The 27,767-nt window shown below is 64.9% G+C and overlaps 1 protein-coding gene across 7 annotated transcripts in view; it reads left to right on the forward strand.

Annotated features, from left to right (window-relative positions):
- Positions 1–27,767, forward strand: part of LOC118707128 (cyclin-G-associated kinase) — a 59,004-nt gene that overhangs the window by 22,103 nt on the left and 9,134 nt on the right. Inside the window, exons 1-21 of one of the 7 annotated variants that reach the window (XM_036417040.2) lie at positions 2,346–2,602; positions 4,455–4,516; positions 5,077–5,136; positions 6,081–6,195; positions 7,857–7,999; positions 12,024–12,149; positions 12,846–12,935; positions 15,196–15,331; positions 15,558–15,670; positions 16,747–16,837; positions 18,230–18,353; positions 21,079–21,128; positions 21,268–21,416; positions 21,787–21,909; positions 22,468–22,601; positions 23,992–24,186; positions 24,264–24,381; positions 24,556–24,635; positions 26,081–26,274; positions 26,770–26,916; positions 27,033–27,479. In XM_036417040.2, coding sequence (XP_036272933.1) covers positions 2,458–2,602; positions 4,455–4,516; positions 5,077–5,136; positions 6,081–6,195; positions 7,857–7,999; positions 12,024–12,149; positions 12,846–12,935; positions 15,196–15,331; positions 15,558–15,670; positions 16,747–16,837; positions 18,230–18,353; positions 21,079–21,128; positions 21,268–21,416; positions 21,787–21,909; positions 22,468–22,601; positions 23,992–24,186; positions 24,264–24,381; positions 24,556–24,635; positions 26,081–26,274; positions 26,770–26,916; positions 27,033–27,479 — 2,842 coding nt within the window. In that variant the 5' untranslated portion in view covers positions 2,346–2,457. Of the gene's footprint in view, positions 1–2,345; positions 2,603–4,454; positions 4,517–5,076; positions 5,137–6,080; positions 6,196–7,856; positions 8,000–12,023; positions 12,150–12,845; positions 12,936–15,195; positions 15,332–15,557; positions 15,671–16,746; positions 16,838–18,229; positions 18,354–21,078; positions 21,129–21,267; positions 21,417–21,786; positions 21,910–22,467; positions 22,602–23,991; positions 24,187–24,263; positions 24,382–24,555; positions 24,636–26,080; positions 26,275–26,769; positions 26,917–27,032; positions 27,480–27,767 lie in introns of those variants that run through there. The other 6 variants (XM_045573973.1, XM_036417042.2, XM_036417046.2 and 3 more) reach the window with 6 other exon arrangements.

A 27,767-nucleotide genomic window follows, 5' to 3' on the forward strand; every position in this document is an offset into this window, starting at 1 on the left:
TAGGGCTTAAGAGCTCTGACAAGTGGAGGACCTCCCGGAAACAACAGGAACCGAGGGACGTCTCGTGGTAACCACAACCACACGGGTCTGTCCCCGAGCAGTCCCTTTGTGGCCAGGCCTTCCCCCACCGCTAACCCCGGCCACCACTAAGTTTCCTATGTTTGTTTAAAAGATATTTTTATTGACTTCAGAGAGGAAGGGGGAGGGAGAGAGAGACACATCGATGATGAGAGTCATGAATCGGCAGCCTCCTGCAAGTCCCCACTGGGGATTGAGCCCACAACCCAGGCGCCCGTTAATGACCCGGAACTGAACCATGACACTCAACCACGGAGCCACCAGCCGGGCTCACTAAGGCAGCTACTGTCGTCGTGTCTTTTCCATATCGTCCCACAGGTGGGCTTTTCCCACGGCACCTCCCGAGCCTGGCTTCCCTCACTTAGGATGAGGCCTCTGAGACCCGGGCATGTTTTGTGCGCACTCATGTTTTCTCTGTGCAGTGAAGTGCGGGTGTGGAGGGGCCTGTATGCTTCCTCGTTCGCCAGCTGTGAAATACGGGTTGTGCTCGGTTTGGGGCAGTTATGAATGGAGCCGCACCCCTGCTCGCAGCAGCATTACTCACAGCAGCTAACGGTGGAGGCCACCCAGCGGTCCACCTGCAGGTGAACGGTCAGCAAGCACGTCCATCCATAGAGCAGGATGCTGTGCAGCCTTAAAAGGGCGGGAAATCCCACAGATGCGGCAGCACGGATGGGCCTTGAGGTTACCATGCTCAACAGTGACGTGGGTGGTCACCAAGGATAGGCGCTGTGTGACCTCACTTCCACGAGGTCCCAGAGTGGTCAGGACCAGACAGAGAGCAGAGGGTGGGTGCCAGGCACCCCGGCCCCTGTACTCCATTTCCCAGACAAATGCACTGGCTGGGAAAGCCCTGGGACCCGTGTGCCATGCTAGCTCAGGGGCTGACCTTGGCCAAGTAATGACATTGTTGAGTATGTTTCCTCACCCCCAAAAAGGGATGACCAGCCTGTGCCTTCTTCTCCCGGGTACCCTAGGGTGGTAGAGAAGGATGTGTGAGCATCCACGCACTGGGCAAACTAGGCTACTGTTACTATCAAGATGGCAACAGCCCTGACGGGTGTGGCTCAGTAGATAGAGCGTCAGCCTGCAGACTGAAGGGTCCCAGGTTCAATTCCGGATAAAGGGCATGTACCTTGGTTGTGGGCACATCCCCAGTGGGAGGTGTGCAAGAGGCAGCTGATCGATGACTCTCCCTCACTGATGTTTCTAGCTCTCTATCCCTCTCCCTTCCTCTCTGTAAAAAATCAATAAAATATATATTTTTTAAAAAGATGGCAACAAAGCCACCTGTCTGGAAAGCGCTCTGAGAGCTGAGCATTCGGGGAGGATGGGCTTTTGTGTGCATTTTTTCGGTTTGAGACCGAATACTCCTGTGGAGGGGTTGCAGCCTCAGGTGCCTACTGCACCCGCCAGGTACAGACAGACACCAGCCACGAGGCCGATGAATGACCGTATGCCCTGAGGGGGCGGCTCAGGTAATGGGTGACACATGGGGTTCTGGGTGTGATGTTGCCACAGAAACTGGGAAACTGGGTGTTTAAGGTTTTCAGCCTTTAGTAACAACCAGTTCTTAAAAACAACCCCACTTATGTGCTCCCCAGCCCCACAAGCCAGGGCCTTTCAAGGGGCAGCGAATCTCACTCACTCAAGCTGCAGGGGCTGTGGGTCGCTGCGAGGTTCAAGCTCCCCAGCTGCGAAAACCGGTCAAGGGCAAGTACCTGGGTTGCAGGCACATCCCCAGCGGGGGTGTGTGTGTGTGTGTGTGTGTGTGTGTGACACGGGCACACACACACGGGGGAGTGTGTGCAGGAGGCAGCTGATCATGATTCTGTCATCGATGTTTCTAACTCTCTATCCCTCTCCCTTCCTCTCTGTAAAAAATCAATAAAATTTATTTTAAAAATAAAATAAAGCTCCCCAGCTGTCACTGCTCCCGCTGTCACTGCTCCCCCTGGCCCCCCGCAGGCAGAGGCCGCCCGCCGCACACACAGCCCGCTCCCCTGGGCCTGGCGGGGCACTGGACCGCCGGCCTCCGCAGACTCGACCCCCAGGGGAACCCCCGGGGCTGAAGGGCAGCCGGACTACCTGGGCGGGAGTCCCCGGGGCCACCGCTCCGAGCGTCCGTGCCGCGATCACTGGCGAGCTAGGAACTCCACAGCCGGAAGTCCTCTGCGAGGCCGGCGCCGCCGCGCATGCGCAACCCGCACCTAGGGCTCCGCACATGCGCCGTCGCCCAGCGGGGGCGGAAGTGAGACGCCGGCGTCCTTCCGGGCCTGCGTCACGGCTTCGGGGCGGAAGCTGGTGCGGCTCGGGCCGGCGGTTGCTCAGCTGCCTGGACGCCCCGGACCCGAGCCCCCGCGCCCGCCGCGGGCCGCCATGTCGTTGCTGCAGTCCGCGCTCGACTTCCTGTCGGGCCCCGGCGCCCTGGGCGGTGCTGCCGGCCGCGACCAGACCGACTTTGTGGGGCAGACGGTGGAGCTGGGCGAGCTGCGGCTGCGGGTGCGGCGGGTCCTGGCCGAGGGTGAGGCGCGGGCCGGCGGGCGCCCGCCGAGGGTCAGCGCGCGGCGGGCGGGCGGGCGGGAGCGCCGGCCTGTGGGGGCTGGGACGCCGGGCTCGGCTCCGGCACTTCCTGGTGGGCGCGGGGCCGGGCTGGGGCCGGGCCGGCCCGCAGCAGGTGCGGCCGACCTGCGGGGTGCGGGGGGCTGTGGCTTGGATGGAGGCCCGGCCGGCGGGGGTTCGGCCGAGCGCGGGGGCTCCGTGGAGACCGAGGGCTGGAGGAGAACGCGCGGCGGCGGCCCTGTCCTCCCCGGGCGCTGGGCTGGGCAGTGGGCGTCCTGCTCTGACCACCTGCCGTCCGCGCCCCCGGTGTCATGTGGGCCCGGTTCCTGCGAGCTGGTCCTCGCCTCCCCATGGCCTTCCCCTCTCTCACACGGAAGTCGCCACCGGCGCTGGAGAGGCCCCTCTCTCCTCTCGATCCGCCTTACCTCTGTTCCCGGTGCCCACAGGGCGCCGGACTTCCCCGTCCTGCTGCTTCCGGCTTTATATCCCCCCACATTGCACATGGACTCGCGGGAGCAGGGTGGGCCTGTCCCCGTGGCCACCCCTCTGCCTGGGTGAGGCGGGGATGTAACCTCTCTGAGTCCTGACGTCCACCTGCTTTTTCTCCAGTTTGTTTCAGAAACAGATTGGTGTGTGGTTTACCGGGAAAACCGCAGGTCTGCTCCTTTCCGAGTTGAGGCCAGCCCCTGTACTGACGCCTCCCCGGCCACCTCATTTGTCCTGAAAATGCCAGGCAGTTAGCTTGTGTCCTTAGAAACTCACCGTGGACAGGAGGTGGCTTCTGCCTTAAAGTAACTCCGGTGATGGGAGGACAGCGGAGTGCAGGGGAGCCTCAGGTGGGGCACGCCGAGGGGGGAGGGCGGGAGCAGGCCAGGCCGGGCTGGGAGGGGTCGCAGGTGGGAAGGGGTCAGGGAGAGAAGGAAGCTGCGCCTCAGCTCAGCGCCCAGGAGGAAGAACGAGGAAGTATGAGGAAGTGTGCCAGCCCCTTCCCTGGGCCCCGCAGGCGAGCCAGGAGGTAGACATAACCTGCTCGGGAGGGCGGGCGGCTCTCAGCCTCTTCTGGGAAGGAAACGGGTGAAATCGGTGTGAAGTCAGTCTTTCACGTGGAACAGCGGGCTTGGCGCCGAGGCTGGGGAAACGGACACTGTCCTGTAGGAGTAAACGTGGGTCAGTCCCGAGCCCTCAGCCCGGGGGCCTGAGAGCAGTGCAGGGCTCTTCAGGCTTTAGAAAGATGGCGTGTACCCGTGGCCCCCAGTGTACCCCCGGGCCGGGGAAGCACCCCGGAACCAGGGGCCTTGACGCCAGCAGCCGCCGTCTCTGTGGGATGAGCTTTAACAAGGCTCCGTGTCAGTTCACACCAGGGGTTGCCCCAGGGCCGGTACATTTACAACAGACCACGTGGTGCTGTCAGATGATCTAGGAAGAAGCCACGGGTTTTTGGAATTTGCAGCTGTGGCACAGAATGGGTGTTGGGCAGAGTCGTGGAGCTAGAGAGCTTCCTAGTCTTTTCAGAATGTGAGCTACATTCCCGTTTACATTGTGCAATTTAAAAAAAGGGGAGGAAACTGTGGGGCCAACCAGAGTGGGCGAGTGCCGATGGGTCCTGGGAGGCGGTCCCTGCCTCCGTGAGCTCACCCACACCACCCGTCTGTGTCCGAGGATTCTTGGCACTGAGTTTTCCGTGTAAATTGGAGCCATTATTTTTGCAGAAAACATTGCTATCTGCAAGTCCAGTTTGTATTGACTTAGTAGTAGATATCTACACGGTGAGTGAGTCACAGCGTGGACTGACGTGTTTATTTTCCTGATTCCAGGAGGGTTTGCATTCGTGTACGAGGCCCAGGATCTGGGGAGTGGCAGAGAGTATGCGCTAAAGGTAAGTGGGTTTTGGTGACTTGGAAGGAAATCTCAGAGTGGCAGCGAGGAAACGTCCCTGAGTTTCTCTGTGTGCTCTCGTCCTGTTAGTTCCCTCTGCTGGCCAGGAGCCATCAGCACTCTCGGGACGTTATGGCTGCCGTGTCCAGCTGGGGGCTGAGTGCCGAGAGTGCACGTGGGACTCGGCGGAGAGGGAGTGGCACAGCCCCTCAGGTCACGCTGGCACGTCCCAGCACAGCCACGTGGGACCGGGCAGGGCTGCCTGGTTTCGTCGAGGTGGCCGGTGTGCAGCTGGGCTGCAGAGTGGCGTGGCTTCTGGGCGTGTGGCTAAGCGGTGCGGGGCCCACGTGACTTGGAGACAAGGGCGAGGACTCTGCTGCGCCTCCTTTTCCGTCGTATCTTCCTCAGCCTGTTTGCAGGAGCGGCTCCGCGATGTATGCTCTGTGTCCTTGAGCTGTAAAGGCCATTGCCAGGGCCTCTGTGCTGTCCGTGTCTGCGTGGGTCAGGCGTCGTGCGTTGATTGTCTGCGCGGCCCTCACCTTGTCTGTTCCCTCCACACAGAGGCTGCTGTCCAACGAGGAGGAGCGGAACCGCGCCATCATCCAGGAGGTGTGCTTCTTGGTATCCTTTCCCGCGGGGGCCCTGGGCGCTCGGTGCTGAGCTCCAGCGGCTCCGCTCTGCTGGCTGATGTGTGGCCGTTCTAGTGGAGAGGGGCTGTTTCCTGTTCACTCCCAGGGCGGCAGGAGGACCCCATGGTTCTGTGCCCCCGAGGGCTGTGCCCGGGTGGGCAGCCCTTCGCCCTGCGGCCACGGCACCCTGCACCCTGGGCAGAGCATCGACCAACAAATGGTTGACGGCTGGCACTTGGCCTCTCTGGCTGGCGCTGCCCCTTCGCTGCCAGACTGCTCTTCGTCCGGACACTCTGTCCCTGGGAGCTTGCTGGCCACTGAGCCCGAGGGTGCTCGCGGCCTGAGTCCCGGTTGGACACCCGCACTGCTCAGGCCTCCCACCGCGCCCTCCTGCCGTCCTGCTGGCTATGGTCAGGAGTGTGGTTCCGCACACATTGTGGTCCCTCCCTGCCTGCCCCCTGCTGGCCTCACCTTCCCGCTCTGATGGCTGAGGGCCAAGGTCACGTCCTTCAGCATCGTGGTTTGTGCAGGGGAGGGCAAACGTAGGCTTACAGTTGTCTGCATGGGCAAGGATACAACAGTAAGTGATAACACGAGAGTAAGTCCTCCTGCTCACAGCTGTACACCAACCTTTTTCTTTTTTTTTAATACATTTTTTTAATTTTTTACAGAGAGGAAGAGAGAGGGATAGTGAGTTAGAAACATCGATGAGAGAGAATCATCGACCAGCTGCCTCTTGCACACCCCCCACTGGAGATGTGCCCGCAACCAAGGTACATGCCCTTGACCGGAATCGAACCTGGGACCTTTCAGTCCACAGACCGACGCTCTATCCACTGAGCCAAACCTGTTTCGGCCGTACGCCAGCCTTTGCCCACCATGCATGTGTGTGAAGTGTGCAGACTTTCGCATTCTCCTTTAACAAGACGCCTGCAGAAAAAGCTCTCTGGCCACCCCAACATTGTCCAGTTCTGCTCGGCAGCGTCCATAGGGAAGGAGGAGTCGGACACAGGGCAGGCCGAGTTCCTGCTGCTCACGGAGCTCTGCCGAGGTAACGGCTCCCGACGCCTCAGGTCCGGAGGGGCCTTTCCGAGGGACGCGGGCCCAGCACAGGACGCGGGCCCAGGGCCTTCTGCAGGCCCGGCAGGGGGTCACTGCGTGACCGAGGAGGAGGAGGAGGAGGAGGGCTGACTGCTCCGGCTGCCGTGGAGGGCCGGGTCCGTCCTGGAGCCACGGGCTCAGTGGTGTTGGTGTGCCTTAGGGGAGAGGAGGGCACAGGACATGCGAGGCCCCGGGGGCCAGGGGCCGGCAGCCATGCGTGGCCCGGGTCCTGTGGCACGGTGCTGCCTCAGCGTGGACAGCGTGTATGGGAGGAGGCCAGGGAGCAGCAGCAGGGACCCTGAGGCAGGCGTCTCCCTGGAGGGACACGTGCCGTGCCCACAGGCGGCCCTCCCCGGGTCCCAGCCGCCTCGAGCAGGGCTGTCCGGAGGAGTGGCAGTGAGCTCAGGCACCTCTGCAGGAGGAGGAGCCGGCGCAGGTGGCGGCAAGGGGCTGAGCCCTGAGCAGCCAGCGCAGCCTGGAGCGTGGAGGGATCGGGAAGGGGGAGGGGAGGCAGCAGGCTGAAACAGGTGCAGGCGGCTTTCGAGGCTGGGGAGGCTGGCCCTCCCCGGGGAGGGGGCTGGGAGCCGACGGAGGGGGAGAGGGTGTGCTGTCCGTGTCTGGGCCCTGCCTCCCATCGGCTCACGGGGCGGCTGGGAGGTGCCGGCTCCCCGTCACGCTGGTTTTAGTTGTGAGAGTGAGCTTGTTGGAAAAGCACTGAGGTGTGCTCAGAGGTGGGGTTTCCTTCTGAAACACGTGCTGTGCCCGGCGCCGCCTCGCGCCCACGTGTCTGCATACCCAGACCTCAGGCCCTCAGCCAGTGTCGTCAGACGTGCTCCTCGCCTCGTGCACGCGTGTTGGTGCACGGTTGCTGCGTGTCTCTCCCGGGACCGGCTGGCATTCGCAGGGACGTGGGTTGGTGTGCCGTTTGGCGGCTGCTCTGGCACCTCGGGTGGCGCGGGTGAGGCCCCATCTGGGCCGCGCGCTGCTCTGGCGGGGCCGTTTCTGGCACGTGCCCTGGTGTCCTCCTCGCGTGGGAGCTCAGCGGCCTCGGCGTCGCTCTGCGCTGGGCCTGCCAGGCTGGGCCTCACGCCCCTCGCCCCTCGGCAGGTGGCTTTCCACCAGGTGGGCGTGTGTCGGCACTGCCGTGTGCAGGCCCGGGTCGGGGAAATGAGCTGGGGCTGGTGCCTACGTCGCAGGCTGGCAGAGCTGGCTTCTGAGGGGCCGTGAGGGGGTGTCCGCTCCTGCGGGAGGCGGGCAGTGGCTGAGGGCCACATGGAGCTGGGGCCGTGGCAGCCACGGTGGCTGCATCCATTACGGAGGTGGCCTCGGGCCTGGCTCGGGGACGGCTGGGACCAGGGCAGCGCAGCACCGAGGTTGACCATGTGTCCCTGGCCCAAGCCTCACCGTGCGGCCTGTGCTGGCACCACCCCTGGTCCCGTGTGCAGCCTCGGTGTGGAGTGCGAGTGAGACTCCATGCCCGGGAGAGGCCGTGTCCTTAGGGAAGTGGAGCAAGTGTGAAGATGGGTGTTGTGGTTTCTCGGTCCCTGCCGTCCCCGACTCCGTGCAGAGCCCGCCCTGCCCGTGGGGATGAGTGTCTCCTGTCTCTTCCAGGGCAGCTGGTGGAGTTCCTGAAGAAGAGCGAGAGCAAAGGGCCTCTGTCGTGCGACGCCGTCCTGAAGATCTTCTACCAGACCTGCCGGGCCGTGCAGCACATGCACCGGCAGAAGCCACCCATCATCCACCGGGACCTCAAGGTGCCCTCCCGCCCGCCGCCCCGCCCCGCCCCGCCCCGCCCGCCTAGGAGTCTGGCTTCTGCCCGTGAGGCCGCCAGGCTCTGCCGAGTCTCAGAGACCACGCGGGAGCCCCTGCCCAGCGAGTGAGAGAGCCCCGTGGGGCCTGTGCTCCCTGTGCCTCCCGCTCTGGCTGCGGCCCTCGTCCCCCGGAGACAGGAGTGTGCTCCTCTGAGTGCGCTCGGGATCCTTCACGCAGGCTGCCGAGTGCGTCCTCCGGGCAGGGGGCTCCAGCGTGCCGCTGCCGTCCGGGAGGGGCTGCCCCTTCATTTCCCTGGGTGGGGGTTCCGCTTTCCCGGTTATTAGTGAGCTAAGTGCTTGTTGCTGCTCATGCTCGTCAGTTAGCGTTGGTTTTCTGCCCTTTTCCTGCCTTTTGTCCGTCACGGTGATCGATTGGAGCTCCTCGTGTGGTCACACACGGTCTTCATTTGGGTTATATGTGCTGCAGGTGTTCTCTGGCTTATGGTCTGGTGTGTGTGGTTTTTTTTTTTAATATACTTTTATTGATTTCAGAGAGGAAGGGAGGGAGAGAGAGAGAAACATCAATGATGAGAGAGAATCGTGAATTGGCTGCCTCCTGCACATCCTTCACTGGGGATGGAGCCTGCAACCCGGGCCTGTGCCCTGACTAGGAATTATACCGAAACATGCCCTGGTTCATATGGCGACGCTCAGCCCCTGAGCCACGTCGGCCGGGCTGGGCTGGTTTTTAGTCCCCCTGTGTGTCTTTGGGAAACCCAAGACTTTGTGAGAATTGTCCAGCACCCAGAGCTGTGCCCGGCTCTGGCCCCTCATCCTGCTTCCTGAGAAGGTGGCTTTCCTGAAGGATTTTAAAGCCGGGCCCACGCTGAAACCGGTTTGGCTCAGTGAATAGAGCATCGGCCTGCGGACTGAAAGGTCCCAGGTTCGATTCCGGTCAAGGGCATGTACCTTGGTTGCGGGCAAATCCCTGGTGGGAGGTGTGCAGGAGGCATCTGGTCGATGTTTCTCTCTCATCCACGTTTCTAGCTCTCTGTCCGTCTCCCTTCCTCTATTTATTTATTTATTTAAAAATTTTAAAAATAAATAAATAAATAAAGCTGGGCCCAGCCATCACTCCGTTCACGCTGGACCCTGCACAAACCGGGGAGCCGCAGGACCCAGCAGCACCCAGACCCGCGGGCAGAGGCGCTCACGGGCGCCGCCCAGCACCGGCCTGCCCTGGCCTCCCGGGGGGGAGAGACGGCAGCAGCACAGGGTCCAGCATGAATCGTCAGAACTGCCCTGGTCTGGTCAGGTCCGCAGAAGGCAGTCGTCTGGTGGTCCCGTTGCCATCTCCCGTTTACTTACATAAAAGTTCTGTCATTTCGACGTCTGTACGTAGGCACGTTTTCTTATTTATCTACCACAAGTGACCGTCAGGAGTCAGCTTCCTTTTAAATTTCCCGGTCCCGTCATCACTGCTGTGTCTGCTCCGTGTGAGGGACGTAGGTGCTTCGGAGGTGGGTGCCGACTTACAGTGAAAATCATCTTACGTTGCCATAGGAACGGCTCTCCGAGGTGACCGAGGACCTACTGTCTGCTCTTTGGTGCGCGGCTGACTCTTAGTGGTTAGTGTATGTGTCACAAGATGGGAAGATGGGAGACGGCTGCTCATGTCCCATCGCCCAGGCGCAGCCCGTTCCCGGGGCCCCGGGGTGCTCTCTGGCACCCGTGGTGGTCCTCCTGAGGCCCCGTTGGGGGTCGGTACTGGCACCCCGTCTGTGGGTCTGTCTTCGTCTAGATTTGACCTCTGAGGAGCCGGCCTTCTCTCCTTCCCCCTCTCCCCCCCAACCCACGAGGTGGTTTAAGCTGTTGGCGGGCACTGCCTGGGGTTGGGAGGACGCCGGGGGCGGGGGTGGTTCTGGGGGCTGGAGGCCTTGTTCTGCCGTCGGGCCCCCACTTATCGGCGGGTGTCTGTGCCTTCGGGACTGTTCAGCTCACGGGTTAGCCGTGTGCTCGTGTGTGAAGAGGAATGGAATCGGAGAGCCTGTCTGAGCGTGCCTGGTGTCCGCCCCCTCAGAGCCCGTGTGCGCCAGGTGTGCCGGCCTGGCCGTCTCGGGCCCACAGCTGGCAGAGGGAGCTGTGGGGTCGCTCTGTGCGGTGACCTCCACGCCTTGCGCTTGGGGCCGTGTGTTGGCAGCAGACCATGTGGCCTCTGGCACTTTCCTTCTGCGGCAGAGTTGCCGTGTTTAGGTTTATTGGCGTTTGGGCTTCCTCTGGGGACGTCCTGTGGCGTGTTGGCCTGTGTTCCTGTCGCCTCCACAGAAGCCGTGTGTGGGTGTTTGCGTGCTTGCTCTCGGCGGCCGAGTCAGCTGCCCGCCTGGGGTGCTCCTGCGGCCGTGGCTGCCCTGCGTTCAGAGCGGGGCTCTCCCGGGCTGTCCCACTCCCGCTCCCGGCACGGGTCCTGGTCGGCCGCCCGGAGCGGCAGCCAGCCCGCCTCTGCCGGGATGCCTGGCTCCTCTCAGCTTGTGTCTCCTTACACACGTGTTAACCCGTTGGTCAGGTTCCGCCTATGGGATTGCCTCGGCCGAGCCGGTCGCCAGCTTCTCTGAGCAGGGCCGACTGTAAACATGGCTGCCCCGGGGTGAAGAATTGTTGGCTTTTCCCAGCACTCGGATTGTAAGAGCCGTCCTCAGCTGTGGGCCTTGGTGGCCGTGCCCTGGAGGGGCGGGACAGGTCTGTCTGCTCGGGGGCGTGGTTCCTGCTTATGCTGCATTTAAAGGTGCCCTCAAGCTGGCCCCCTGCACAGCCCCTCGGTCTCGCTGACCAGAGGCCCGGGCCACAAAGTGCGAGCAGGTGCCGGCCCTGGGCCTGGCCAGCGATTGGAGCGCGAGTGTCTGGTGTGGAAGGCCAGGTCTCGGCTGACCTCTGGGCCCTGGGCAGCACCTGGGTCTCCGGATCCCCACGCGCCCCCCTCCACCTGAGTCATCGGGCCCTGCTTGCACCCACCTTGGCCTGGCCACACGCTCACCCGCTCCACCATCCCGCCGCAGTCCCGCTCTCATTGGGGCCAGCAGCGCCTCCACCTTCGCCCGCTGCCAGTGCTGCATCACTGACACCTGCCGTGTTCTGCACCGCCCCCTTGTGGTCAGCGCACGTCATAGCGAGCGGTTGAACTCCTGGTCAAACTCCCGGTCAAGGGGACATATTAGGCTCTTATTATATAGGATATTAATTACATAGGATATTAATTACATAGGACTAGAGGCCCAGTGCATGGATTCATGCACCAGTGGGGCATGGCCTCGGATTGGCTGCTGTGGGAGCACCACTCATCCCGGTCTGCCAAGCAGCTGTGGGCCTGCCCTCTGCGCTGCTCCCTGGTCCGACATCTTCCGTGCAGCTGGAGCACTCGCCTCTCCAGAGACCTGGCTGGGGCCAGGCCCAGGGACAACAGCACAGGAGGCAGTGGAGCAGCCTCAGTCCCGGGGCGGCCACGGACCCACCTCCAGCCTCTGGGGCAGCCTGCCAGCCTGGCGCTCGCAGGAGGCAGCAGGGGTGAGGGGAGGAGCCAGGGGTGAGGAGGCGATGATCACAGCCCGGGCTCCTGCCCATTGGCTTGGGGTTCGCAGCGGGAGCAGCCGCTCATCCTGGTTGGCTGAGCAGCACTCCCACTGTGGTAGCTCACTGACCACCAGGGGACACCTCCTGCACTGAGCATCTGTCCCCTGGTGGTCAGTGAGCGTCATAGCACTGGTCGACTGGTCGTTCCTCCCTTTGGTCGCTGGGCTTTTATTACCTTCAAGCAGTGTGTTAATTCAGCCTTTTCTAAAGGCCGCGGTTGTGTATCCCGAGGTATTGATGCCATTTATCTTTTGACTTACGGCCGACTCTGTCTGAATTACCTGCTTCTAAAGGTACACACACTGATTTCGACCAAAAGGAAGTGGGGTGCTGCATTTCCCCTCCGAGCCAGCTGGCTGTCTGCACCCCAGATCTGTAAGGACTGTCTCCTGGGATTTTCCAGGTTGAAAACTTGCTGCTGAGTAACCAGGGGACCATTAAGCTGTGCGACTTTGGCAGTGCCACGACCATCTCGCACGTGCCCGACTACAGCTGGAGCGCGCAGCGGCGGGCCCTGGTGGAGGAGGAGGTGAGCTGCGTGCGGCAGGCGCTCAGCGCCCTCCCCATGCTGCAGGAGCGTCGCGCTGGGCTGGGGTCAGTGCCTCACGGCTGCCTACCACGCCGGCTCAGCGCAGGGAACGCACATGCACACATGTGGGTCAGGGCCTGCAGCTCGGTGACTTCCTGTGTGGAGGCTCTGCGGCCACGCCCCCCTCCCGGGCTCCGCGTCCTCGTGCACCTGGGTGTTCCCTGACCTTGTCGCGCCCGGCCCTCCTCCGCCAGAAGGCCAGCCCCCTGCCCGCCGGGCCAGCACGTGCAGCGGCATCTCTGCCCGGGCTGGTGTGCGTGTGTCTGCCTCCCGTGCTGGTCCCAGCCTCACCACAGGGCCGCCCGCCCGCCTTCCTGGGTCTGGGTTTCACAGAAGAACTCAGTTTTGCACTCTCCGGAGACGAAGGGTCTCTGTCCACGAGGTCGCGAACGAGGCAGCTCTGAGAGCAGCCCTCCTCTCGGGCCGCGGTGACCCACCTCCCGGAGCCGAGACGTGTCTCCTGGACACACGGCTGGTATCCCCCGTGGTGTGGGTGTGGCCACTCCAGCAGAGCTGGGGCTCGGGGGCGGCCGTGGGTGAGGAGAGGGGCGAGCCCCGGGCGGGAGGTGCTGGGCCCTGGGAGGCTGTGGGCGCCGAGGCCAGCGCCTTCCCGTGAAAAGTGCGTCTGTCCTCCAGATCACCAGGAACACAACGCCCATGTACCGGACGCCTGAGATCGTGGACCTGTACTCCAACTTCCCCATCGGCGAGAAGCAGGACATCTGGGTGAGGCCGCAGTGCCTGTGCTCTGCTCCCCGAGGGCTCTGTGCTCCCGTGTGCTCTGTGCTCCCTGTGTGCTCTGTGCTCTGTGCTCCAGTGTGCTCTGTGCTCCCTGTCTGCCCTGTGCTCCCTGTGAGTGCTCTGTGCTCCCTGTGTGCCCTGTGCTCTGTGCTCCCGTGTGCTCTGTGCTCCCTGTGTGCCCTGTGCTCTGTGCTCCAGTGTGCTCTGTGCTCCCTGTGTGCCCTGTGCTCTGTGTGCCCTGTGCTCCTGTGTGCTCTGTGCTCCCTGTGAGTGCTCTGTGCTCCCTGTGTGCTCTGTGCTCCCTGTGTGCCCTGTGCTCTGTGCTCCAGTGTGCTCTGTGCTCCCTGTGTGCCCTGTGCTCTGTGCTCCAGTGTGCTCTGTGCTCCAGTGTGCTTTGTGCTCCCTGTCTGCCCTGTGCTCCCTGTGAGTGCTCTGTGCTCCCTGTGTGCCCTGTGCTCTGTGCTCCAGTGTGCTCTGTGCTCCCTGTCTGCCCTGTGCTCCCTGTGAGTGCTCTGTGCTCCCTGTGTGCCCTGTGCTCTGTGCTCCAGTGTGCTCTGTGCTCCCGTGTGCTCTGTGCTCCCTGTGAGTGCTCTGTGCTCCCTGTGTGCCCTGTGCTCTGTGCTCCAGTGTGCTCTGTGCTCCCTGTGAGTGCTCTGTGCTCCCTGTGTGCTCTGCTCTGTGCTCCCCGTGGGCCCTGTGCTCCCTGTGTGCCCTGTGCTCTGTGCTCCCGTGTGCTCTGTGTGCTCTGTGCTCCCTGTGAGTGCTCTGTGCTCCCTGTGTGCTCTGTGCTCCCTGTGTGCTCTGTGCTCCCTGTGAGTGCTCTGTGCTCCCTGTGTGCTCTGCTCTGTGCTCCCTGTGTGCCCTGTGCTCCCTGTGAGTGCTCTGTTCTCCTTGTGTGCTCTGTGCTCTGTGCTCCCTGTGAGTGCTCTGTGCTCCCTGTGTGCTCTGTGCTCCCTGTGTGCCCTGTGCTCTGTGCTCCTGTGTGCTACTGTGCTCCCTGTGAGTGCTCTGTGCTCCCTGTGTGCTCTGTGCTCCCTGTGTGCCCTGTGCTCTGTGCTCCAGTGTTCTCTGTGCTCCAGTGTGCTCTGTGCTCCCTGTGAGTGCTCTGTGCTCCCTGTGTGCTCTGTGCTCCCTGTGTGCCCTGTGCTCCTGTGTGCTCTGTGCTCCCTGTGAGTGCCCTGTGCTCCTGTGTGCTCTGTGCTCCCTGTGAGTGCTCTGTGCTCCCTGTGTGCTCTGCTCTGTGCTCCCTGTGTGCCCTGTGCTCCCTGTGAGTGCTCTGTTCTCCTTGTGTGCTCTGTGTTCTGTGCTCCCTGTGAGTGCTCTGTGCTCCCTGTGTGCTCTGTGCTCCCTGTGTGCCCTGAGCTCTGTGCTCCTTGTGTGCTCTGTGCTCCGTGTGCTCTCTCTGTGCTCCCTGTGCTCCCTGTGTGCTGCCTGTGTGCTCCGTGTTCCCTATGGGATCTGTGTTCCCCGTGTGCTCTCTCTGTGCTCCCTGTCTGCTCCGTGTTCCCTATGGGATCTGTGCTCCCCGTGTGCTCTCTCTGTGCTCCCTGTCTGCTCCATGCTCCCTATGGGATCTGTGCTCCCCGTGTGCTCTCTCTGTGCTCCCTGTCTGCTCCGTGCTCCCTATGGGATCTGTGCTCCTTGTGTGCTCTGTGCTCCGTGTGCTCTCTCTGTGCTCCCTGTGCTCCCTGTGTGCTGCCTGTGTGCTCCGTGCTCCCTATGGGATCTGTGCTCCCTGTGCCCCCTGTGCTCCCTGTCTGCTCCGTGCTCCCTATGGGATCTGTGCTCCCATGGCTCTGGACGCCACATTTCTTTGGCCTCTCCTTTCTTTGTTGCCACGGCTACCAGCGGAGATGGGCTGAGGATAGGGCTGTGGGTCGGGGTGGGTGGAATCAGCCTGCTTTCCTCTTCCTCTTTAGTCACCCGGCTGTCCCTGCCCACAGGTCCAGGGCTGGGATGTGGAGCTTTTCATTTTGAAAGGGCCTTTTCACCAGGAATGAGAGATTAGAACTTGCGTACTACTCTGCCCTCCATGTTCGTGGTCCCCGAGGAGCACAGAATGGGGGCTGCTGTGCGGGAGCTGTGTGTTTGCCGGGGGAGCTGTGCGCCTGGTGGGGGCCGTGTGTGCGGGGAGCTGTCCCACTCCTCGCCGGCGTCAGACCAGCCTGAGCCTGACTCCTCGTGGGATCAGGAGGGCCGCCCGCCCTCGCCCTCGCCCTCACCCTCACCCTCGCCCTCGCCGCAGGCGCTGGGCTGCATCCTGTACCTGCTGTGCTTCGGGCAGCACCCTTTCGAAGACGGCGCCAAGCTTCGCATCGTCAACGGGAAGTACTGCATCCCCGCTGACGACACGCGCTACTCCGTGTTCCACGGCCTCATCCGTAAGTCCGTGTGCGGGGCCTCGGAGGACGCGCCTCCTGTGGCAGCCTCTGTGGCTTTCCCGTCCGCCAGCCGTGTGAGTTGCGTGCTCTGAACGGAGGCTCTTGTTGCTCTTTGTGCTGTGGCCTCGCTTGCTGTGAACGTCGTAAACGAGGCCCTCCATGGGTCCGTCACGAGGGCAGGGTGGGCCTGGGGGCCTGGGGCCCTGAGCCGCCCTTCCTACTGCAGGCGCCACTCTGAAGGTCAACCCGGAGGAGCGGCTGTCCATCACCGAGCTGGTGAACCAGCTGCAGGAGATCGCGGCTGCCCGGGGCGTGAACCCCAAGGCGCCCATCACCGAGGTAGGCCTCCAGGTGCTGCTCAGAGCCGGCTCTCCGAGGCCCCATCAGCTGTAAGGGGTGCCCAGGGGATTCCAGGGCGGGTCCCCCGGCAGGATGGAGTCGGCACTGGCAGATGGCTCTGATGTGGCAGGAGCCGGGAGGAAGACGTGCCCTGTCACACAGCGGCCGGCGTGGGGAGGAGGGGCAGGAGGGGTGGGGGGGGGCGCAGCTCGGAGGCGTCTGCTCTGGGGCCACGTGTGTGCCACCAGGAGCTCTCCAGGGTGTGGGGTTGAGGGGGCTGCTGACGGACAGACCGGCCGTGGTCAGTGGGCGCCAGGGCACCTTTCGATCTTGGCGCTTTCAGGGCTCAGGGCCCTGGTGCAGACTGCCCCCTGCGGGCTCCGCCGGGCAGTGAGGGCCGTGCCTGCGGCCGGGCCTGGAGCCCAGGAGCAGCCCAGGGAGGACCGGCCGGCTCACGCAGGCGAGGACTGGTGTCTGCGTGCCCTCGGCAGCAGGGCCTCTGCTGAGTGGCCTGGCGGGTGTGGTCCCCGTGGACGCTGTGCTGCCTGGCAGCCGGAAGCCTGTCGGTGAGACGTGGAGAAAGCCCGGCTGTCCACCGCCACGCGCCTGCGCCTGCTCGGCCAGAGAGCGGCGTCACCTGTTTTACCCGTGAGCTTCACGTGGTGAAACTTCACAACAAGAACGTTCTCAAACGGCACTGGGAATGAAGGCCAGACCACAAGCACAGGAAACGAGAGCCGAGCGAGGACCTCCCGGGGAGGGGCAGGCACCGCGGCCCTCCCGGCCGGCCCGAGCACCTCTCGGAAGGCCAGCGCCCGCCGTGGCTCAGCGTGGGGCAGGCGGGTCCTCGCTGCGCAGCCCGCTCTGGCAGGCAGGCTGCGAGCCGCTGGGCGTGCGGGAGCGGCCAGGCTGCCCACGGCCTGGACGTCCGCTCCCGTGCTGTGTGACCGCCCTCTGTGCGGTTCCGGGGAAGGTGGAGACAGGCTGCAGGCAGGAGGGAGGCTTTCTCGCAGCACGGAGCCGGCGGACTGTGCCCTGGCCCCGTACAGCCGAGGCCTTGCTGTTCATACCCTTAGCTCCTGGAGCAGAACGGGGGCTACGGGAACGCTGCCCTGTCCCGAGGGCCGCCTCCCCCCGTGGGGCCCGTGAGCGGCGGCCAAGGCGGAGGTGAGTGCGCGCACGCGCGGCTGCTGGTTCGGGTCCCCAACTGCCTAGGGCTCCCGCTCTGGGCCACGTTTAGGATGGAACTGGGGGAGTGGTGTGCGTGCCAGCACCCTGCCCTGTGCCGCAGAGGCTCTGAGCACCTTTGGGGCCTGCAGGGGATGGGGCGCAGGTCCCGGGCCCTGGGGAGAGGCGGCTCCTCAGGCAGGAGAAGGTGTGGCCGCGGCAGAGGGACTTGGCGGGTTTCCTCCCTATCGGTTGCATTTGGTGAGAGAGCAGCACCCTATCCGGTGCTTGTGGTCTGGCGTCCCAGCCGGCATGCGGAGCTGGTCCCCGAGGAGCCTGGCAGGCATGGTGCAGCTGCCCGGAGGCTCTGGATGGCCTGCCAGGCAGTGCTCTGCCCCACGCCCCATCCCATTGGCCCCTCGCGCTGTTTGTGATGGAACCGGGTTTGTTTTCTGGGGAGGGGCCGTCCCAGCAGCGGTCTGGCCCCGTGTCCTGGGCTCCATCTCCACACAGCGTGGGTCTGGTCGCCTCTGGATGTCCAGCATGTGGGGCCACCTGGGCTGCCCTGAGCACAACACACATGTGCACACGTGCTCGTACATGCTTACAGCACGCTCATGCCCGTATGTGCTCAACACACACGTGCTGGTCACTTCCTGGGGAATGGCCAGCAAGAACGTTGTACACGTAGGACGTGTGGGCTGCTTTCTGTGGCTGCCTGACAGCCGGAGCTTGGGGCCCGGGCCCGGCTGTGCCCAGCTGTGCCCCAGCCACATGTGCCAGCGCTGTGGGCTGGTCTCAGAAGCTGCACACAGGCCGCAGGTGCCTTCGGGCACAGATGCCGAGTGCTGGCCACGACTTTCTCTTGTTACCTCAGCTCTCCCCCTGCCCAGCTGTCTTTGGGGACCAATCCTCCAGGGTTGCCGTCACTGTTCACACCCGGACCCTACGCTGCAGGCAGACAGCAGCACTCCCGCTGTCCAGCCCCACGGCCTCCGCTCTGCCGGGGCCATGTGCACGGCCCCACTCCTGCCCTCCGTGTCCACCTGTGTCCTCCCACCCCGGGCGGAGGCTTGCCCTCGCTGGGCCCTCAGTGTGTGTGTGAGCAGGGGCCGGGGCCAGGTTTGCAGGCGTGGACGGTGCACATCCTAGAGACGGGGCGGGGACCGGAGGCCCTGCTGCCCCCCCCCGGGTCCAGGCTCGGCCCTTGTGAGCAGCTGGTGGGCCGTGGGCGGGGCTCGCTTGGATGCCAGCCGCTGGTTTAGTTCCTGTGCGGACGGCGGGGTGACGGGAGTGTGGCCCTCACAGGTTTGGGGGTGCTGGCGCTCCCCGTCCTAACACACTGACCCCCCCGGCCGGCCGGGCGGCGGCCTGAGCTCGCTCTGCTTGCAGGCCTGGCGGTGGCCGAGTGTGAGCAGCCCTATGGCGGGCTCCTGGACATCCTGCGGGGGGGCCCCGGGCGCCTGCTCACCAACCTCAAGGACACCTCCTCCAAGGTCATCCAGTCCGTCGCCAAGTGAGTGAGGGGGCGCGGTTCTGGCCTTGGCGCTGCCGCCTCCCAGCCTGCCATCGGGTGGGCCCCGCCCGTTTCCGTCCCGCGGGAGGGACGTGGGGGGCAGGGAGGTGCATGGCCTGGAGCTGAGGGCGCCACCCCTCGGGGGCGTGGGGGGGTCTGTGCCTCTGCCGGGGGGGGGGGGGGGGGGGGGGGCCGGGGGGGGTCTGTGCCTCTGCCGGGGGGGGGTGGGGGGGGTCTGTGCCTCTGTCGGGGGGGGCGGGGGGGTCTGTGCCTCTGCCGGGGGGGGGCGGGGGGGTCTGTGTCTGCCGGGGGGGGGGGGCGTGGGGGGTCTGTGCCTCTGCCAGGCGGGGGGGCGTGGGGGGTCTTTGCCTCTGCCGGCGGGGGGGGGGGTCTGTGCCTCTGCCGGGGGGGGGGGCGTGGGGGGGGTCTGTGCCTCTGCCGGCAGGGGGCGTGTGCAGTGGGACGGCGCCAGCTCCTGTCGATGTTGCGCCTGGACTTGGCCCAGGGCTTAGGTTTTTAGGTTTTATTTTGTGGGAAAGACAAAGACAGCCGATTTCCCTGGTCAGTTCCTTGTCTTTTCCTGTTGGGTTTTAATTAAAGCACAAATCTCCCCTTTACATCTTTTGTGTGTTTTGCTGAGTAGGAAGGTTAGCTGTGTTTCGGTATACGTGCTTCAGGCTGTTTAAATTAAGTGTGTTTTTAACGATTTTCTTGCACACCCGGTCTTTAATCTACGAGGACTTATTGGGGATTTTTCACTGATTCTTGTTGCTGATGCCAGCAGGGCACTGTCCCTGTCCTTGACCCAGGCCCCCACCCGCCCCTGAGCTTTCCCTCCCGTGCTCACTGGACGTCCGCAGCCCTCGGCACTGCTGCACTGTCTGTGTGCGTGCCTCTGTCCGCCCGTCCTTCCCAGAGAGTGTGTTCCTCTCGGCTGTCTGCACGTGGACCCTAGAACTCACCTGTCAGGCTGCCTGCGTGCCTCCGAGGCTCCGTGTGCTGCCAGTTCACGGCCAGACCAGGCCATGGCCTCCGTGTGCCGACGCTGGGCTCCTCCCAGGCCTGCGGGCACCCTTCCTCTCTCCGTTGCCCATGAAGCCAGCAGGACCCCCACCCCCCCACCCCTGCTCAGCCTGCCTGCCTGCCTGGCTGAGTCCAGTGGGAGCCATAACATTAGACCTGAGCAAGTGAGAAACTTACACCGGGAGGATTTTAAAGATGGTGTCGCTTTTCAATTAAGCTGTAAATTCATTGTCATGACAATTGTTTTCATAGATTTTTTAAAGAATATGCTTTTATTGATTTCAGAGAGGAGCAGAGAGGGAGAGAGAGAAACATCAGTGAGGAGAGAGAATCATGGATCGGCTGCCTCCTGCACGCCCCTCACTGGGGATCTAGCCCTCACCCAGGCATCTGCCCTGATTGGAATCAAATTCTGACTTCCTGGTCCACAGGCCGACACTCAACCACTGAGCAACACTGGCCAGGCGGGGCGCTGGCTTTGGTGCCTGTGGTTCCAGGCACGGCGGTGCGGGTCCAAGGCTCGGCCGGCGTGTTTGCTGCTGCTTGTCAGGCCGCATCCCAGCTCCCGGGAGCAGGCCCTGAGCCTCGGCCTGTGTGGATTCCTGTCTCTCCCCACTTCTCAGGGACGTCAGCTTCACACACACATGCCTGCACTCACACGCAGTGACCCACACACACCCCGTGAGTGCACACCACACACACACACCATACACCATACGCACACCACACCACACACACACACACACACACACACACACAATACACACACCATACACCGCACACATCACACACGCACACACCATACACATTATACACCACACACACACACCATACACCACACACGCACACACACACAATACACACACCATACACCACACACATCACACACGCACACACCATACACATTATACACCACACACATCACACACTCACACACCACACACGCACACACCATACATCACACACGCACACACCATACACCACACACATCACACACGCACACACCACACACCATACATGCACACTACACACACATGCACACACCACACACACTCACACGCACACATGCACACCACACACACACTCACACCACACCCACCATACACCACACACATCACACACACCCATACACCACACATCACACACGCACACACCATACACTACACATCACACACACACCATACACATATACACCACACACACATCACACACACCCCATACACCACACATCACAAACGCACACACCATACACTACACACATCACACACACCATACACCACACACACATCACACACACATACACCATACACCACACACACCACCCACACACACCGCACACATGCACACACACCACACACGCACATACACCACACACACCGCATATACCACACACACCACTTGCACACACCGCACACATGCACACACACCACACACGCAAATACACCACACACACTACACACATGCACACACACACCGCATACACCACACACATGCACACCACACACGCACATACACCACACACACCGCATACACCACACACACCACTTGCACACACTGCACACATGCACACACACGCACATACACTACACACACACGTACACACGGACGCACACACAGGCTCACCCCAGGCCCCTCCAGGACTCGCTCAGCCTCGTCCTCTCCCTGGTGTTTCCTGTCTGACCAGCTGTTCTTCTGGTTGCAGTTACGCGAAGGGGGACCTGGACATTTCCTACATCACCTCCCGGATCGCAGGTGCGTGGGTCCTCGCACCGCGGGCGGCTCTGGCCTCCGTCGGCGATGGCGCGGCCGGCGCGGGGGCTGCCGGCAGCGGCGGAGGCGGGCGGGGCCGAGCGCGGAGCCCGCGCCCCGGCTGACGGCCGTCTCCTCTCAGTGATGTCCTTCCCGGCGGAGGGCGTGGAGTCCGCCATCAAAAACAACATCGAGGACGTGCGCTTGTTCTTGGACTCGAAGCACCCGGGACACTACGCCGTCTACAACCTGTCCTCGCGCACGTACCGGCCCGCCAAGTTCCACAACCGCGTGAGTGCCCGCCCGCCCCGCCCGCGGGCCCCAGCCGTGCCGGCACCCGCAGTGCGTGCGGGGCCCTGGGACTGGGCGCACACGGACACGGGCACCAGCACGGGCACGGGCGAGTCGGCGGAGACCCCGGAGCCTCGGGCCTCCCGCTGCTCGCCCGTGGAACCTGGCCCGTGGTTCTCGTGGTCCCTGGATTCTGGGTCCTGGGCGCTGTTTACGGCTGACCCGAGCGTGGCAGGGGCTGGCTCCCGGTCCCGTGGCCAGGCTGTCTGCTTGGCGCCAGCCTGTCTCGGGGAGTGTGCCGGCAGGGCAGGGCGGGACCCGTGGTGGGAGCCCCCCACGGCGAGGGTCAGGCTGAGCCGGCCGTCCGCAGGTGTCCGAGTGCGGGTGGGCCGCGCGGAGGGCCCCGAGCCTGCGCAGCCTCTACAGCCTCTGCAGGGACATGCACTGGTGGCTGCGGCAGAACCACAAGAACGTGTGTGTGCTGCACTGCACGGTGAGTCTGGCGCCTCGGGGGCCACGGGACGGGACAGGCGTGAGCCGCGGCGTCAGCCGGGGGCGGGGGGTACCAGCTGCCTGCCCCTCCCTGAGCCGGGGACTGCGGGGCGCTGGGCTGGCGCGTGCCCCCCGGCAGGTCTCCCCGCGTGGGCGCGCCCCAGGCCTGGGGCGTCAGGTGGTTGCCCTCTGACACAGCACGCAGGGCCAGCTGCATTCTCTCGTCTCCCCTCAAGAAGCACCCACGGGGGTCTGACCCACCTGCCCCAAGGCCGCTGCCCCACACCCCCCTCTGTCCCTCCTACCCCTGCAGAGGCTGAGGGGTGGGCACAGCACAGCGAGTGTGGGCGCGGAGGTTAGCACAGCTGTCCTGCATTGGCCAGTCACCGCAGTGACACGGGGGGGGCTCAGGGAGGGGTGCACGTGGGGGGCAGTGAGGCCAGCGTGTCCTGTTGCAGACACACGTGCCGTCACGAGGGCGCCGCCTGTGTGGGCGTGTCTCTGTCGAGAACCTGCTCTGCCCGGAGGTGGTGCTGAGCCCGAGCTGTCTGCCTCCTAGGATGGGCGAGCGGCATCGGCCGTGGCCGTCTGCTCCTTCCTGTGCTTCTGCCGGCTCTTCAGCACCGCCGAGGCCGCCGTGTACATGTTCAGCATGAAGCGCTGCCCACCGGGCATCTGGCCGTCCCACAAGAGGTGCCGTCCGGGCCGACGCTGAGTGCGGTGCCTGGGGTGGGGAAGGTTTCAGGAGGGGCTGTGGGGTGGGTGGGGCGACCCCAGCCCTGCCCGAGGCACCAGGCCTGAGCCTGCTGAGCCGCCAGGAGCCCGGCCAGAGGGTCAGGCGGTCAGAGTCAGCCTCCCCAGCCCTGGGCGGCGGGCAGTGCCTCTCCGGTCCCCGGCACCAGCCCTCCTAGCACGTGTGCCCTGAGGCCTGTGCCTGAGGCGATGGGCAAGCACTCTGGCTGCCCGCTCGGCACCGGGCCTGTGTGGGCTGTGATGCCGGGAGGGAGGGAGGGAGGGTTTAGACCACTCCTCTGCCCTGGGCGGTGGCACAGCCTGTGGACGGTGGGCGGGCGGGCAGCGGCTGGCTTGCTGTGGGGCCACCTCGGGGCCAGGGCTGTGCTGGTGCCAGGGAGCCAGCCACCAGCCGTGTCCTGAGTCACTGGAAAGAGCGAGCCACCGAGCAGAAAGACTGCTGACCTTCCAGCATGCTGGCCTGGAAGTCTTTTAAAAACGGGTTTTATTGATTTTCTTAGAGACGGGGCGGGGGAGGGAAAGAAACATGAGTGAGAGGACACCCATCAGCTGCCTCCTGCAGGCCCCCACTGGGCACGTACTCCCCCCCCGCCCCCACTGGGCATTGAGCTCTGACTTCCTGGTTCATGGGTTAGCGCTCAGCCACTGAGCCACATGGGCCTGACAGCCATTTTTGCTCCTGAACTCCAGCTGTGCCGAGGGCCAGGGCCGCCGTGAGATCCCGCCGAGCAGCTGCACACCATCGGGCAGGGCGGGAGGAGGCTGCTAGTGGGTGTAGCCTGACAGTGGAGCCCCCGGCCCGGAGGGGGGTGAGGGTGCGCAGAGCTACTTGAAAGGCAGTGGGACCAGCTTCAGACGCAGGAGTAGCGGTTGGAGTCAGGGCAGTGGCCAGTCCGCAGTCGAAGCAGGACGTGAGCCCGGCCAGGGCGGCCGGCCAGGGCTCCGCGGCAGGAGCAGGCGAGGCCGCGGAGATGGGGGGTCCGTCCTCGAGCCCCAAGGGCGCTCCCAGACGTCCGAGTGTGGCTCGGCTCCGGCAGGAGGAGCGCAGAGGTGCTGGGGGGGCCCCTCACAGCCCGAGGAGGCGCGCCTGCGGCAGGGGCGGGGAAACCCAGCGTGTTTCCGAGCTGGCCCGTCTCCTCAGTCACCATGAAACAGCACAGCGTCTGAACAGAGAAGAAATTAGTTTAGGAGATGGAACTGGAACCTGGGGTGTGTGTGTGGCATGTGTGTGACGTGTGCACAGAGTGCATGTGATGTGTGTATTTGTGCAGAGCATGTGTGTGACGTGGCGTGTGGCTGTGCACAGCCCATGTGACGTGTGTCTCCGCAGGTACATCGAGTACATGTGTGACATGGTGGCGGAGGAGCCCATCACGCCGCACAGCAAGCCCATCCTGGTGCGGGCTGTCGTCATGACGCCCGTGCCGCTGTTCAACAAGCAGCGGAGCGGCTGCCGGCCCTTCTGCGAGGTGTACGTGGGCGACGAGCGCGTGGCCACCACGTCCCAGGAGTACGACCGGATGCGGTGAGCGCCCCTCCCCGCCCGCGGCGTTCGTAGTAAAACCGGGGCGGCCGCCGTCTCACGGGCCGTGTCCTCCGCAGGGACTTCAGGACCGAGGACGGCAGGGCGGTCATCCCCCTGGGCACGGCCGTCCACGGGGACGTGCTCATCGTCATCTACCACGCGCGCTCGACGCTGGGGGGCCGGCTGCAGGCCAAGGTGCGCGCTCCCGGGCCGCGGGCCCCTCCGGCCTCTGACCTCGCCTTCCCGCGGCTCCCGGGTGGGCGCGGCCGTCCGCGCGGGTTGGAGAGGGTGCGGCAGGCCCGCCGGCGGCACTGGGAGGGCTCGGGGCGGCCACGGAGGCCGGCCCCCAGCTCCCGTGCTCTCCCGCAGATGGCCTCCATGAAGATGTTCCAGGTCCAGTTCCACACGGGATTCGTGCCTCGCAACGCCACCACCGTGAAGTTCGCCAAGTGCGTGGGCGACCTCGGGGGGCGGCGGGTCACCGGAGGGCGTGACCGCACCGTCGGGGCCCGTGGGCGCTCGACCTGGTCAGGAAGGAGCTCGGGACCCAGGTCCATGGCGAGCAGCTCCTTGGAGCCTGGGCCTTGGCACCGCCACTTGGCTGAGGTTCAGGGTTGCCTGGGACCCGCTGCCCCTGCCCCTGCTGCCTGGCTGCGTGCCTCGTGGGAACCCCTAGCTCTGAGGAGAGAGGCGGCGGGCGGGGCCCTGAGGGGGCTGGGCTGTGGGTGGGGTGGAGGGCGTCTCAGACAATGTGGAGCTTTCCCGTGGGCCGGGGGGTGGGGACCTCGTGTGGGCAGGCTGCCTGCGGGCTCTGTCCGACGTTGGGAGCTGGTGGTCCTGCCCCCACAGTGCTCTGCGTCCTGGCAGGTGTGTCAGGAGCAGTGGCTGAGCCTGTCCCTCTGTCCAGGGCGGCCACTCCCTCTCACAGCCCTCATTGTGCCCTCACTGGCTACTGGGTCAGCGGGGGCCCGGCCCGGCCAGTCTCCTGGGCCAGTGGGCTGGGAGGCCGATGGGCAGCCCCCGGGTGGTGCCTGGGGCGGACCTGCCCAGGCCATGTGCTCCCCCGCGGGGCCCCGCCTGGCTACCTCCTCCCCGCCTGGCGGCAGCGGGGCTCCTGCTGTGTCGGCTCCCCTGGGTGCCCGCGGCGCTGCTCCGGCTGGGGAGGCCGGCCCTGTCGTCCACACGCTGCAGGTGCCAGCCCGGAGGCGCCGGGCCCGGGGCGGGGCGGGGCGGGGCGGGGGCACCGCGGCCTGCACTCTGCTTTGTCTCCGCGGAGAGGGGGCGGGAGGCAGGAAGCAGTGAGCGCCACCCAGGGTGTCACTCGCCCGTACTGTGGAGAAGCTGCTGTGGCCCACCACCCTCGCTGAGCCCTGTGCGGCGTCTCCGTGGCCCCTCCTGTTGGGGGGTGTTTGGGGGGTGCCCCCCACATGGGGGCCGGCAGAGCCCCCCTCCACACCTGCTGCCGTTCCGTGTTTCCACGTCTTGTCGCTTTACTGCTCTGACGCGTGACGCGAGAGGCACACGGGTGTGGGTGCCGTGGCACGCGTCTGCGTCTGTGTCGTGAGTCGCAGGGTGACCTCATCTGACCTTCCCGGGTCCCTGGAGGGCGGAGCCCATTGGTGACGCGGTCACTGGTCAGTGCGCCCGCTGCCCGGCCGCTGCCTCTGCAGCATGTGGAGACCAGGGCCCGTGGCGCCTTGCTGTCCCTTTCGCTCCCAGCGGGGGCAGGTGCCGGCTCCCTGCAGGCGATGGCGGGGCCTCTGTCAAGCCGGTGCTGCTCACGCCTGGCGCAGACCCCGGGGGCCGGACCGGGCGGAGCTGTTCTGTGCTTGTGCTCGGGGACGTGGGCTGAGCTGTGAACAGGCCCAGTTTCCTGACTGTGCAGCCCCCGCAGGTATGACCTGGACGCCTGTGACATTCAGGAGAAGTACCCAGATCTGTTCCAAGTGAGCCTCGAGGTGGAGGTGGAGGCGCGGGACCAGCCCACCCGGGAGGCTCCCCCCTGGGAGAGCGCCAGCATGCGGGGGCTGAACCCCAAGATCCTCTTCTCCAGCCGAGAGGAGCAGCAGGACGTCCTGTCCAAATTTGGTGAGTCCTGGGGTCAGCGGCAGGCCTGGTCTGACCTGGTGGCGCCTCCCCTCTGCCCGGCACCGGGAGCCGGCACAGAGCCCCGTTCTGGACCAGCGTGGCCAGCCAGGCCGCCGGCGCCAGAGCTTGTTCCTGGCGACTCCTCCGTGCAGGCGCCTCGCCTTCTTATTGCCGAGCAGTTCAGGAAGGAGCGCGGGCAGGGCGCCCACGGGGGCTGTGCTCTCCCCGACCCCGTGCCCGCGGGCGCTGTGTGCGCGTCTCCTTACGCGAAGGCAGCTGAGCGCCCGAGGTGTGCGTGTGCGCTGGGGTGCGCTGTGAAGTGTGCGTGTGCACGAGCATGCGTGCGTGTACACGGGTGCACATGTGACCAGGCCAGCGTCCGAGCCTGCACTGGGCTCTGTGCAGACTGCACTCAGGCTCCCGGCGGCCGAGCGGGACTGCCGGCTGCTGCGGGGCGGAGCGGGGCTCGCTGCTGACGCCGTCCCCTCCCCGCAGGGAAGCCCGAGCTCCCCAGGCAGCCCGGCTCCAGCGCCCAGTACGACGCCGAGACGGGGTCTCCCGACACGGAGCCCACGGAGTCGGAGTCCCCGCAGAGCAGCGGCGCGGACACCAACCACTTCCTGCACACGCTGGACTGGCAGGGTACGCGCTGCGCCGGGCCCTCGGCCTGCAGGCCGCGCCGGCGGCTGCTCCAGACCCTCCCCGCTCCGCGCCGCGGCCGCCCGCGCGGCCCGCCGTCAGCGCCCCGTCTCTTTCAGAGGAGAGAGCCGGGGAGCCAGGCCCGGAGACCTGCGTGGCCCAGGAGGCGCCGTCCGTCCCGGCTGCGGACGTGGGGGAGAGCGAGCCGTCCGACGAGGACGTGGCGGCCCGCTCCGCCGAGAGCAGGGACACGGCAGACGAGGACACGCCAGGCCCGGCGGCGAAGGCCCCGGAGCGAGCGCTGATCTTCGATGCGCACAGGCCGGCCACACCGCAGGAGCCCAGGCTGCCAGAGGAGGGCGTCGACCTGCTGGGGCTGCACTCCGAGGCGGGGCCCGCGCCCGCCCAGGCCCTTGGGGGACCCCCCAGCAACGCCGACCTGCTCAGCTGCCTCCTGGGAGCCACGGAGGCTGCTCCCGAGGGTGCGCCAGGCGACCTCCTCGGTGGAGAGACCCCCTTGCTCTTCACGAGTCCCGCCCCCACCTCAGGTGCGCCCCCCGCAGCTGGTACGTGAACTGAGAGGGTTCCATCGGTTTGGTCTCCAGGTCTGCGTGCTGCCAGGGCCTGGGAGGGGCAGAGGGTGGTGGGCGGGGCTGCAGCAGGACCGGAAGCCGTCCCCTCCTCCCACCCCACCCCATCCAGCCTGAGCTCGTCCTTCTCGGACACCCTCCTCGGCTGCTTGTCTGAGGCCAGGGCACGCCCAGCTCTCCCTCCGTCCCCTGGGTCCAGGGGTTATCTGTCCGGGCCGTGCAGCCGGGTGGGCCCTGCGCTCTGGGCTGGGCGCTCCTGGGTGC

This window comes from Pipistrellus kuhlii, unplaced genomic scaffold (assembly GCF_014108245.1).
Source record: "Pipistrellus kuhlii isolate mPipKuh1 unplaced genomic scaffold, mPipKuh1.p scaffold_m20_p_58, whole genome shotgun sequence".
Taxonomy (NCBI): domain Eukaryota; kingdom Metazoa; phylum Chordata; class Mammalia; order Chiroptera; family Vespertilionidae; genus Pipistrellus; species Pipistrellus kuhlii.